Genomic DNA, 13,104 nt, shown 5'->3' on the forward strand with positions numbered 1-13,104 from the left:
AGAATGCCAGTTTACAGAAGATAGTTTTGCATAAGGATCACACTACTTTAACAAATGTGTTGTAGAGCTTGCTGAGAACACCAATTTCCCTAAGGTTTTCATAGGCAGTTGTCCTTACATTGGATCAAACTGTGGCTAACAATGGTATGATATGTGGCACTTTTCCACATCTTCAATCAGGAGACTTTCTTAGTTATAACTGGACTAGAAAAATCCAGGGTTCTGCTTCTTGTTATATTTTCCCCATTCTAGTTTGGGGGAGGATAACATACTTTCTTCCACAATGGGCGAGGCCTCTTTTTTTATCAGGCATAAGATGAATCAACTGATTTGAAAACCACCAGGGGCAAAAAGAGATGAAACGTAAATCTGTAACATGGACTGTTTCTATTTCAGTAAAGTAGTTTAGGTTCCTGGTCAGCATCCTTTTGTTTTGCAATGCTTTCTTTCTATTTCTAATAGATTGGGGGGGGCGGTATGTGTACACATACACCCGTTTATGTCTGCAAATAAACATAGCTTTTTGTATGTATAGAATCAAATAAACCATTTGATCTGTAAAACATAGCATCGCTACGTAACATCTGTGGCTGGTCTACGCAGAGCCCTTGGTAGTCTGTCTGTGCAAATGCCGAGTTCTGCCCTAGAAGGAGTTCAGCAGCAGCTGAGGAGAGAAAACTTCTAGGCCAGATCTACATTCCAGAGATAAGATTAAAGCTGAACATTGATCTGCAAGGCTTGGCTGGCTCCAGTGAAAGTTAAAGCAGTAAGAATGATGGGACCCTGATTAATCCAGCAGTCAAGAGTTTCCAAAAATAAAGCTGGCCAGAGGGACACAAGAAGAGGAGGGGAAGAGTATCACTCAACAGCTCAGGATTCCCATCCCTATAATTCCTCTGTAAAATGTCAAATGTGACAGTCATAGGTTTGGAATACTGGAATTTAAACATAAGTTAAGGGAAAAAACAATAAAACTTTGTGCCAAAAGTATTTCATATTATTTTTTAAAAATTAACAAAAAACACTTCTCCTAATAAGATGAAATCAAAGAGTGCCCTTTCGATATATGGTACAACCACTATCATGATCCCCAGCTACCTGGCTTGGAATTATGGGAGTTATGGTCCAACATGGATCTTGAATGGGTTACGCTGCAATATAGATATATGATTGCAATCTACTGGTATATATCTAGCATTTGTTCTTAATTAGCCAATTTTTATAACAAAACCCACACCAGCAATGCAGGTTACCAAATACACCATGACTGTTCTACGCATCCCAACAATCAAGTCCTGGTACTACCTGTTAATCGGTACCAGTACAATGGAAATTCTGCTAAATAATTCTGAAGCTTGAACATTGGCAATCATTTTGTAAGTACTATATTAAACAGAAGAACTGAAGAAAAAAAAATAAAACATTTCATTTAGATAAGAAAAAGTTGAGTTAGATAGACTGAAATGCTCTTACAAAGGTTTACTGGGTTATTTTGAGAGTTAGCTTTGTTTTTAAAAATCTACTTTTAATTTTACAAGACAGGGTATTTCACTGTTCCCCGTTCTCTCTAACATAGCCATTTGTGCTATATTCGCAACCATTCTGGATATTGTTTTCAAACATTCAATTCTGAAAGAGCTGCAGAGGGTAAAAGAACCAGCAAAAAAAGTGCTTCATCTTTCATAAGCCGAAGTACAAAAAATGTCACTATTTTTAATTAATTTATTAATTTATTAATTCAATTTGTATGCCGCCCCTCTCCGAAGACTCAGGGCGGCTCACAATGCATTTAAAATCATTATAAAAAACATTTAAGAATTAAATACATTTTAAAAACATTTTAAATTCACATCACATATTATTTTTGTAAATTACACAGATTACAATTGTCAATGTGGCTAATATATATTTGCAAATGTATACGTTTTACAAATATGCTTGTTGAGTGCTTTGTTGTGTGTTTATTTTTTCAAATTGCCTTTCTATAGAATAGGTATTTATCAGAAATAATTGAGAATCATGGGATATATCAATGTATAACAGTAAGTCAACCATCTAAGCAGTTTTGATATCATAATACTTTTTTTTAAAAGGTTGTAAAAGTGAGTACAAAGTATAAGATTATCTACCATACTTTAGCTTCTACCTTGCATGTCTCACTAATACAATTATCTGCAAAATAATATTGCTGAGTGAATATGAATAATGAGTAAGCAGTATATTTCTTAAATCCTCTAATAAGAAAAATTAGTGCACTTTCATTTCTTTGCTGCAGCACCAACTGCAGTTCAGAGAAGGAACCAAGTTTTTACTTCTTACAAACCAGCTGCAGAGTCCATCCCATATCTCAAGCAGAATCAATTTCATACCTCATCTAGTTAGATTTTTCACATTTCCATATTCATTTGCACATTCTTTTTCTTATTTTAATATCTTGCCTCAAGATAATAGCAGTTGGTGCTGGTCCCTTAACTTGGAATTCCAGCTGAGCACAATATTCCCACTGCCAGATTGACTGTAAGTCACAAAGGAAAAAGCCAGCTGAGCATTAGAAGGCTTTTATAATAGCATTCTTAAATCTTCAATGAAAGTCAAACTGTGTCCAACAGGTTTTCTGTCAGCTGCCTAAGGAGGTGAGGAAACTGAAATCAATTAGGTTCAGATAATAGTGCAATACTTTCACCTGAAATATTTTCAGTCTGTGCTTTTCAATACATCTGCCTAAGAAGTAAGGCATTTTAAAGCTGTCACTTTCATGTCAGGAACAAAATTCAGGTTTGAACAAAAAAACCAACCCTCTGACATTTTATTTCAGTTCCACCTAATAATATCAGGAGCATTCTTTTTAATAAAGCTACCTGCCTCTTTCTGACACCTCTGGAAGGTAGTCCCTCAAGGGCAGGAAGAAGGCATCTCAGTAAGTCCAAGAGCATAGGAAAGCGGCCAGCTCTTCTGCACCGTGTCAGATTTCTGTCATGGCTATGGATAAATAGGTTACTTTTGCATCCCCCATTACCTAATCCACCCACGCTCCACTCATCACTTCATATTTAAAATAAAAGAGGAGTAAAAGAATGTCTCAGGCCAGAGTTAAAAGTGAAGGAGGTGATATCTGAGAGCGCTGGGGGTCATCCTAGCCTATTCCCATCTCTGCCACTGCTCCCATTCCATATATAGCTCCTGAGAACTGCCATTTCCAGCTCTCTGTCTCCCTCCCTGCTCCATTTCTGCTTCTGAAGCCTGTGCCCAATTCTTGGCCACTGCTGTGGTCTTTGGGCACCCACTACAGTACAACAGGATGGCTGAGAAGCAGGAACAACCTCCAGTAGCCCAGAATGGTGAAAAGGCTGAAAAGGCAGAAAATGCAGAAAATGCAGAGGAATCCGCGGAGGGGGAAAAGCCAAAGGAACTGGAGGAATTGCCACCCTTTGAAATTGTCACAGGGTAAGAGCCCTATTTCATTGCCAAGTTGACAGAGCAACTCCTTGCTTAGGAATCTGCGTAAGCTAACATGTTTGCAAGTTTCTTTAAAAAGAAATGCCAATCTCACATGTGAGGATTTTGCCATTAATAATGAAAGCAGATTGTATCTGAGTCCTGCAATAAAATGGGGAGAGACTTAAATTATATCCAGCCAGGCTGAGCTGAGATATATTTGGAGCAAAGCCACTTATTTTAGCATGATCATGTGTGGCACTGAAATGATTATTCTCCCTTTGCAAATGAAAAAAAGAAAATAAATCTTATCCATGACTTAGCTGTACAGTATTGCTTTGCGAAGCCCATAAGACTGCTTAAAAGCATGCATTTTTCCACATCAAAAATTCTGTTAAAAAGCACTGAAAGGTAAAGTGAAAAGGTAGACAAACTTAAGGCTAAATTCATTCCCTGGAAAAATAAGAACTGCTTGTTTATTTGGAGGTATTTAAAAACAGATAAACAGAAAGGCCTAATTGCAGCAGTGAGTGGTAAGTAAGTTCATTGGATAACTCTGAAAGGATTGAGATAAGAGAAATACATTTTAAAAAAACAAACCTAGCCTGAGTGATCATTCTGTATCAGGAATTCTTTTCTGCAATCATTTATAGAAGGAGGGGGGATCAAAGAAAAAATAAAATTTGTTAAGCATTTGTACAGTTTAGTATGTTATTAAATATAATTGAATTAATATTATAATTGAATTAAATATTCATATGATTTCAGAATCAAGCATGTAGCATTATCTTGGTGCTTTTTACAACTAACTACTGTAATTATATTTCCTGGACAAACTCAATCTGTGTAGTTGCTAAGACTCAAATCTGACTTGATGGCACACATTCAATAAAAAATCAACTAACTGGTTTATCACACCTTTAATCAACTAAGTACACACAAATTTGTTGGATTTCAAATCCTACAATCTCCTAGATGGCATGTTGGAACCTCAGATGAGCCAGTTCAGTTTTCATTTTGTACATTTAAAAAAAAAACAGAATTACCATAAATGTCAGTGAAGGATCTAGATACGGTATGTATTGTCAAGTCATTGTCAGCTGGGATCATTGTCTGTCTGTGCCATTTGCTTTTTTAGTAATACATATGACCTATGAAAAGTAAGTGTTAAAAAGTGAAGCTTGCAGTGAAACCCTGAGACTATACTTTGCTATTATCCAAATCTATAGACAAATGCTAGATGAAAGCTCTCTAAGGTTCAGTTCTTATGATAGGCATTAATTTTTCTAGCCTAGCCCATTAAGTCATGCCAGGGTGGAGCAATGGCTAAATTTTAGTCATTCCTTTGTCTAATGGCAAAAATAGCAACAAGGCAATGTGGGCCAATTTGTAAATGTCAGTGTTGCTGCAGAGAATATTGTATTATTTGAAACTACAGTAAGAATGTAAGCAAATGCTCCATCTTTTAGGCAATAAATCCCACTGAACTCCTAGTAAGATTATAAACTAGAGCAGGGGTGTCCAATCTTGGCAACTTTAAGATTTATGGATTTCATCCCCCAGAATTCTCCAGCCAGCCATGGTTGAAGTCCACAAGTCTCAAAGTTGCCAAGGTTGGACACTCCTGCACTAAAGTCCTTATAAAATAATCCCAATTCATGGTTCAAAAATGCCTTTGGGCATTGCTTCTGGTCAGTTGAATCAAAGCTTCCCCAAGATATTCTGGTAGCTGAATCAAAGCACACAATGGGATTTCTCCATTCCCTTCAGAGAACCTTGCTCACTTTTGAGGTAATGGTGTTTTAGCAGCGTACAAGATTAACAAGGCCAGGACCGATACACAGCCCTCACAGCTCCCTCTTCTAACCCTTTGGAGATATTCTGTCCTACAGGAACTGCTGCCTAAAGGAATAGTTTCTAATGCAAAGGATAATAGTACTGACTGAAAGACGAAGCCCATGTGTGTGTGTGTGTCCCCATAGGCAATGGCACCCAGAGACTGTCAAAAGTTGTTAAACTGTAATTTTAATCATAACAAAAATTATCAAATGTGTAACTGAAGGATACCCATTAATATTTATTAAAATATATAACATTACTTAGATATGTAATTTTAATCTTACCTGTGAGTGGAATAAATCATATTTAATCTCTGGTTTGACCTCAATAAGTCTTTTTGATGTGTGACTCCCCATCATGTCATTCAAGTCCAAGTGCTGCCCTTCACCTGAAAGCAGATGTGACTTAAACTTAGGGGTAAGATCCTATGTAGGATCATTTATTTATTTAATCCTCCCTCCTATTTTCTCACATCAACCAGCCTGTGAGGTGAGTTGGACTGAGAGAAAGTGACTGGCCCCAAATTAAAAAGGTTCATGGAAGGCAGAGTCTATAATGCTGGCAGTTCTGTTTAGACTGCTGGAAAAGCAAATTAGAAAATATGTACCCTGGGGAACTAGGAAAGCATAATGTTTAATTTATTGATTATATTTATATTTCATGTTATCTCCAAGAAGCTAAAGGTCACACACATGGTGAGGTCTTTCTCACCATCAGCCTCATGTCATCATCGCAACAATGTCATCATAGATTAGTTTAGAATGATTGTATATTGGAATTTTATCCCAGTCCTAAAATTTTCAGTTGAGTCTGTGTCAAATTACTTTCATTTAATAGATTGAGTCTTATTTAAAATAAAAGGAACATTAGTAGCCTACTTTTGTAATGTTGTTAAATTTCTTTACATCTTCAATAAGATGCCTGTTTTCTTTGTCAGGTTTAATTTAAACGTTTTATCCATAAAACAGTATTATTCTAAGATTTACATCACCCCCATGGCCACAAAATTAAGTTATAGTTTCAATTATTTACATATTAGCATGATGAAAAAAGACATTTAGCTAATGAGGAATTAAAAACCTTAAGAATAGCAACAGTGCTGCCTAATTATCCCTGGCAGTTGAAACATTTCAGCTACAATCACTAGATTACAAGTTTGCTTTCTTGCCAAAGTTTCTTTTAACTCTGCCCCAAGCGGATGTATCTGTGGAATTGTGTGCCCTATGGCCTGATCAGTTTTTAGAATTAAGATTATTCCTTGCTCCATTTTTCAACACTCCATTTTTCAACAATCCATATTTCTTGAGATATATGGATCATTCATTTACACTACATTGTTCTGCAGCCAAAATTAAGTAGTTAGAACCACTTCATGATTATGTTATCTCCCCTGCCAGGTAAATATGATGTAATCCTCAACCTGTCCCCATCACACTTTAACCAGGTGAAACTGACAAGAGTTCTAGCACTTTCCCCTTCTAGCCCAAATGATGAGTTGTTGTTTTTTTCTTTATCAGTTCACAGCACATTCCCAAAGATATCCACTAAAAAGAAAGTAATTGGTGCTTCATTGAGAGGGGTAAGAAGCAGGAAAGTCCACTAATCAAGAATAATGGAACCCAGACATAATCCTGGTCAGCATAGTTGCCAAAACCTGAAATCCATAATTATTTTTTAAAAGCCAGTTTCCTTTATAACCAGTTTTATCTAATAAACTTAAACTTAAAACTTAAAAACTTAAACTTATGACATAAGCAATTTAGCAGGAATAGCATCCTATCACTGATCTCCAGGTAGATAGATGGCTCTCTTCAGGCAGAAGAATGTTAAAAATATAACTTTTCATAAAAGAACTAATCTAGAAGTAATTCTTTACTTCTTTAATACAGATTAAATAAAGACCAATCCATTCACTAGTACAAGAATGCTAATGTAACCTAATAACTCTCTTGTGCATAGCTACCATTACTTTTTGGGCTTCTATATTTTATTTCAATGTGGAAATGAAACTACATTGTACTGTAGTTCAGAAAATCTCGTGAAATAATCATTTTTTTAATCTTAAAGATATCACAAAATTTTCTGCTTTGTCTGTCAACAATAGAGCAATCTGGCCATTTATTTTATTGCAATTTTTATTTAGCCAAACAAAATCTATCCTTTCTTTTTTTTTAAAAAAAAAAACAATTTTATGAGGTGGAAGATTCAATTATTTTCAGGACGCACCCTTCATATAATCATATTGAAATGATTGAAAATATTTGCCTAGTAGCATATGGATATACAGGTAGTCTTCTACTTACAACCACAATTGAGCCCAAAATTTATGTTACTGAGACATTTGTTAAGTGAATTTTGCCCCATTTTATGGCCTTTCTTGCCATAGTTGTTAAGTGAATCACCGTAGTTGTTAACTTAGTAACACAGTTGTTAAATCAATCTGGCTTCCCCATTGACTTTGCTTGTCAGAAAGTCGTAAAAGGTGATCACATGATCCCTGGACACTGCAACTGTCATAAATGTGAGTCAATTCCCAAGCGTCCAAATTTTGATCACATGATCAACAGGATGCTGCAATGGTCAGAAGTGTGAAAAAGGGTCATAAGTCATTTTTTCAGTGCTGTTGTAACTTGGACAGTTACTAAATAAACTGTTCTAAATCGAGAGCTACCTGTAATTCCTAGGGTAAATAAAAATAATGAGAAAACTACTTCAGTATTCATTAATAGTGAGCATGCTATTAAAAGCGCCTTGGTAGTACAGTGGTCTGAAGCACCCTGTTATTAAGAACAGCTGCCTGCAATTACTGCAGGTTCGAATCTCGCCAAGGCTCAAGGTTGACTCAGCCTTCCATCCTTTCTAAGGTAGGTAAATTGAGGACCCAGTTGTGGGGGCAATAAGCTGACTTTGTATAAATATACAAAAGAATGAAGGCTATTGCTTAGCGCATTGTAAGCTGCCGTGATTTTTCGGAGAAGGGCGGCATATAAATCAATTTTTTTAAAAAAATGTGTAGTATAAAAGTTTGCTAGTTGGAACCCAGAGAAAAACTAATAACAGGGATGAACAATTTTTCAAAAATAAAGACTTAAAAGTTTTCTAACTTCAACTTTCCAACAGCATATATAAATTGTACATCAATATTATACAGAAAGGAGAGCTTAATTTAAAATCTGTATATCTCATACTTCACAGCAGTATAGATCAACTGCCTAACAAATCAGGATAATTGAAGAGGTACTGACAGCTGAATTTCCTGGCAATGATCATTATAAGGGAGACATGCATGCATCCAAAGTCTATGAATACATGTGTTATGAAGATTGCTTTGCTTTCCTTCTTAATCTTTTAATTGGACTGGACTGGAGTAGAAGGGATGGGGCATTAGAGATTGTCTGCAATGAAAAGGCCAAAAAAAAAAAAAATCTTATCCATTGCTATTGCCACAGACTTGCAGAAAAAGACTTGTAAGTGTTTTGGAGGTACAATCACACTGTTTCTACACCATCATCTTATACTGCAACAGCTAGGCTACTTAGTATTGTTAATATTGTCACTTGGGGCACTGGGAGAAAAAAACAGGACAGGAAAATTAAGAATTTTTCCTTTCCTACCAATTTACCATTGAAAATATTCTGCAATATTCTCACACATTCACGTCTCACTGAACACGTACTTGGGAATCTTTAAAAGAATAATAAAGAAAGGAAGACATTATATGATTTACATTTATTTTCCATAAGGCTTCTGGTATAAAAGTTATTTAAAGTACATTGCAATTAAAGAAGAGTGCTAAATGTTTTTAAAGGTTTATTTTCAAGGACTCAAGAATTATGTCACCCATTTTCAGTAAAATAAGAACTATTTGTGCTTTATTGATTTTATTCTTTTATATAAAATAATATTGACTGGGTAATGTGTATGAGTTAAAACAAATCTATTCTGAGGGGAAAACTGGTAGAAAAGTAAAGAAAATGTGAGTAAAGTGCTTACTGGCTTCTGGCTTTAGAATGTAGAATAATTACATACTTCTCTAGTAGACTGCATCACCATTCTAAAAGAAAATAAGAAAATGAACAAAATGTAAATTATGCTTTTAATTGGATGTATCTTCAATAGAATACAAAAACAGTACATAGCACACAGCCTACGCTTTGCACAACTTTCCAGTTTAAATCCCAATAAATTAAACTACTGAACTGAAATTCTATTAATTTTTTTTATCCAGGTGAGAAATGTTGCCCAATACATTTAGACAGCACTATGTTGGAAAAAAATTTGCTCTAAAAAAAAAAAAGCTGGTAATAGTTGTAATATTGTGAGATTCGTCTTTTTACTTTTTCTCAATTCAAAGCAAATTCCTAGCAATTCCTATTCCATAGCTCCAGAAAACTTATTGGTGAGGTTTCTTCTACATAAACTGTAAGGGGGAAATAGCTATTGTCAAGTTACTTTCCACTTGTATACTTTGGGGAACAATAGTGTTGTCATAAAATTACCTTAACAAAATCGAAACTGTATAAGCAGTTACATTATAACCTCTGTATCCACACTGATACTTTCACTCCTCTCTCCAGGGAACGGCTTCCAGCCTTCTTTTTCAATTTCCAGTTCAAGAATGTTGAATACAGTTCAGGAAGAAACAAGACCTTCCTATGCTACATCATAGAGATTCAGGGCAAGGAGTCAAAAATATTACGGGGCTACCTGGAAGATGAACATGCAGCAGCCCATGCAGAAGATGCCTTCTTCAATACCATCTTGCCCAAGTGCGAGTCTGGCTTGCGCTACAGTGTCACCTGGTACGTCAGTTGTAGCCCCTGTGTAGGCTGTGCTGATCGGATAGTTAAAGCACTTCAGAAGAATAAGAACCTACATCTCTCCATTGCAGTTGGTCGTCTATTCATGTGGGAGGAACCTGACATGCAAGCTGCCTTGAAGAAAATGAAAACAGCTGGTTGTAAATTGAGGATCATGAAACCTCAAGATTTTGAGTATCTCTGGCAAAACTTTGTAGAGCAGGAGGGAGAAGCAAAGGCATTTACACCCTGGGAAGACATTCAAGAGAACTTCCAATTTTATGATGAAAAGCTTGCTGAACTTTTGCACTGAGGTTAGTGTTAAGTGTGATTTTGAAATCTCCCTGTTTAGGGTACTTTTTCAGACCATCATAAATTTAATTTTGGTTTTTAATGTAGCAGCTTTGGGTAGATTAGAGCACACATCTCTGCATTTCACTGCAGGGGCATACTGAATCTTATTTTATCAACCGCTGGCACATTGCAGGAACCCCTCTAGATTTATTCAGGAGACAGCAAGGAGAAATAAATGTCCTGGCAGTAGGTTGATCAAGGAGAAACATAATCTGATCCCAGAATAAGTATCAAGAATTCAAGTCTTTTCTATGCATATCAAACGTAGAACACTACAGGCTGAAAAGGCACAAAAGTAAAACAAATTGACAGTGATTTCCAAAGTTGCTTTCAGCTACAACAGTATTCCCTCAGACTGGATTATGCACAAAAATAGCAAAATTCCATAGCTCAAATTGGCCTCTAGATTAGAATTCTAATCTGCATGTTTCACTAATCTCTAGCTATGTATTGTAATTCCCCAATCTTTAACAGAGATTTCTGCATGACTGCAGGTAATCCCACTTCTTTGGTGAATGACATGCAAAATACAGAGTTGCTCCCCCTTTTTAAAAGAAAAATCCCACCTCTTTATTGCTTCTTTACAAGATTGTTTCTGCTCCAACCTTGACTCACAGCTTGTTTTCCCATAGTGCTTCTAGAGTCTGGATCCCATGGAATCCATTCTTTCTTCACTCACCACACTTCCATAGGGCAATGATTCCATTAGGTCAGTTAGAAAAACCGATTGGTGGAAATAGCAAATGAATACAGGAATCAGTCTTACAAGAAGCCAAACCAATGATCTATCTATTGTAATTCAGTATTTTTTCAAACTTGGCACCCTTAAGGTGTGGACTTCAACTCTCAGAACTCCACCCATAAAGTTGCCAATTTTGAAAAACACTGATCTAATTCAACAGTTGCAGCTGCTTATGTTTCAGGGAGCAATACTTTAGTGGAATTGAAACACAATATTTCTGAATGCAAAGGAATGCTCTAACACAGACAGGGGTGTCAAATTGGTGGCCCATGGACCAGATGAGTCATGCACAGGCCACACCCACCCCAGCTCCGCGAAGGCGAAAAACGTAGCAAAACATCATGTGATGGCAATGTGACGCAGCAAGTTTGACATCTGTGCTCTAACACTAAACTAGGTCTCTCTCTAATCCATCTGCTATGCTGTTTAAACAGAAATATAACAATTATAGTGAAGCATTTTTCAAGTGGTGCTGCATTTTCTGCAGTACAAATTCCATGCTGCAAATCACATCAATTTGAATCAGAATATAAAAAAGAACATAAATAATATTTTACAGTATTTTAATCAACTAAAACAAACATATAATTACAATAAAGTTAACCTAGAATCTTAAAAGTATAACATTAAATTTGCTTTGTTTGTTTAGGAAATTTATTTGCCACCTATCTCATATCCTATATGGCAAAAATCTCAATCTCTATAAAATTATCAAGAGATTTGAAGAAGCTATTATGAAAGTGTCTCTGGCTACATAAAGGGTGACAAATGAATTTTATGAATTTAGAACAGTGAAGAAATCAAACCCCCTCCAAAATAAGGAACGTTTATATTAGTTCTCCTATTTTGCAAGAAATAAAACACCATATTGCTGACAAAACCACTTTGTGCCTGTTTTTCTGTCTCTCCAGGAAAAAATGTGCCAACCCATGGAGCAACAAGCATGATATACTCTCAACATTTGGGACTCTCAATTCAGTTTTCCAAAGCTGCTTTGAAACAGGAAACACCAGAAGTCTCCAGCTGACTCACTGCTATGCTGATAGACTAAAAATACATTTATTATGGTGCATGTAGGGATTTGATTTTTTTAAATACATAAACCTGCAGTGCTGTTATTCACATAGAAGAAAAAATATTATAAACAAAGAACAAAATCAAAGCAAAATTCTATCACTTGTAAGTTTAGAAAAGTCCCCTCCAAAGAAACTTTAAAAAATAAATTTAACAATTGCGTATTTTTAATTTTTAAAATTTTAAAATTAATATGCAGTGAATAGTAGGAGAAATCAAAGGGAAATGTTAATAGGGAAAGAGATTACTAATTATTTTATTGACAGTGAGCATTCACAAAGCATTGGTTGAGGGAGATAGAAATATTTTTTGCACTTGTGAACTGATTAACATATATATTATAAAAAAGTTTGGTCTCTGTTAAACAATGAGAAATAATTTCCTAATAAATGTTGGCTTAGCTGCTTATAAAATTTATTTAAAGCATTTTTATTATAATTTTTTTAAAATTAAACAAATGACAAGAATACAATCTCACTAAATACACCTAGTTTTCAGTAAGTTGTCCCCAATTACATTTCTAATTTGAAAAGACCTCTTTCACGTAAGAGATTTAAAATATGATTTTTATTCCATTATCCATTTTTATTATAAATTTGGTCTGGAGATAGTCAAAAATTGCCCTTATATTCACACTAAATTATTTTATCTAGCACTCATTTGCTACTTTAGCAATAAGTACTCTGTTAAAGAAACCACCTAAGCAAATCTGATCCAGCATTCTATGATGTGTATGAACTTGTTCATGGAATGTTTAAATAGCACCCCCATACATTTCAACAATGGACCTGGGTGGACAGGAATAATTTTACATGTGCAACTGATATACTGCAATATTTCAAAAGCATAAATACATAAAAC

The 13,104-nt window shown here is 35.4% G+C and overlaps 1 protein-coding gene across 1 annotated transcript; it reads left to right on the forward strand.

Annotated features, from left to right (window-relative positions):
* The first annotated feature begins 3,086 nt into the window (after positions 1 to 3,086).
* On the forward strand, positions 3,087 to 12,660 carry APOBEC2 (apolipoprotein B mRNA editing enzyme catalytic subunit 2). Its single transcript, XM_034414659.3, has 3 exons — positions 3,087 to 3,444; positions 9,852 to 10,387; positions 12,081 to 12,660. Exons 1-2 carry the CDS (start codon positions 3,299 to 3,301, stop codon positions 10,384 to 10,386), a joined length of 681 nt encoding a protein of 226 aa, XP_034270550.2. The 5' UTR covers positions 3,087 to 3,298; the 3' UTR covers position 10,387; positions 12,081 to 12,660.
* Positions 12,661 to 13,104: the final 444 nt, after the last annotated feature.

This window comes from Pantherophis guttatus, chromosome 3, assembly GCF_059756535.1.
Source record: "Pantherophis guttatus breed Tessera chromosome 3, ASM5975653v1, whole genome shotgun sequence".
Taxonomy (NCBI): domain Eukaryota; kingdom Metazoa; phylum Chordata; class Lepidosauria; order Squamata; family Colubridae; genus Pantherophis; species Pantherophis guttatus.

Coding starts and splice junctions, on each gene's coding strand:
- APOBEC2 (XM_034414659.3), top strand. CDS start 3,299: ATGGCTGAGAAGCAGGAACAACCTCCAGTAGCCCAGAATGGTGAAAAG. Junction 3,445..9,851: donor CCCTTTGAAATTGTCACAGG/GTAAGAGCCCTA, acceptor TCCTCTCTCCAG/GGAACGGCTTCCAGCCTTCT.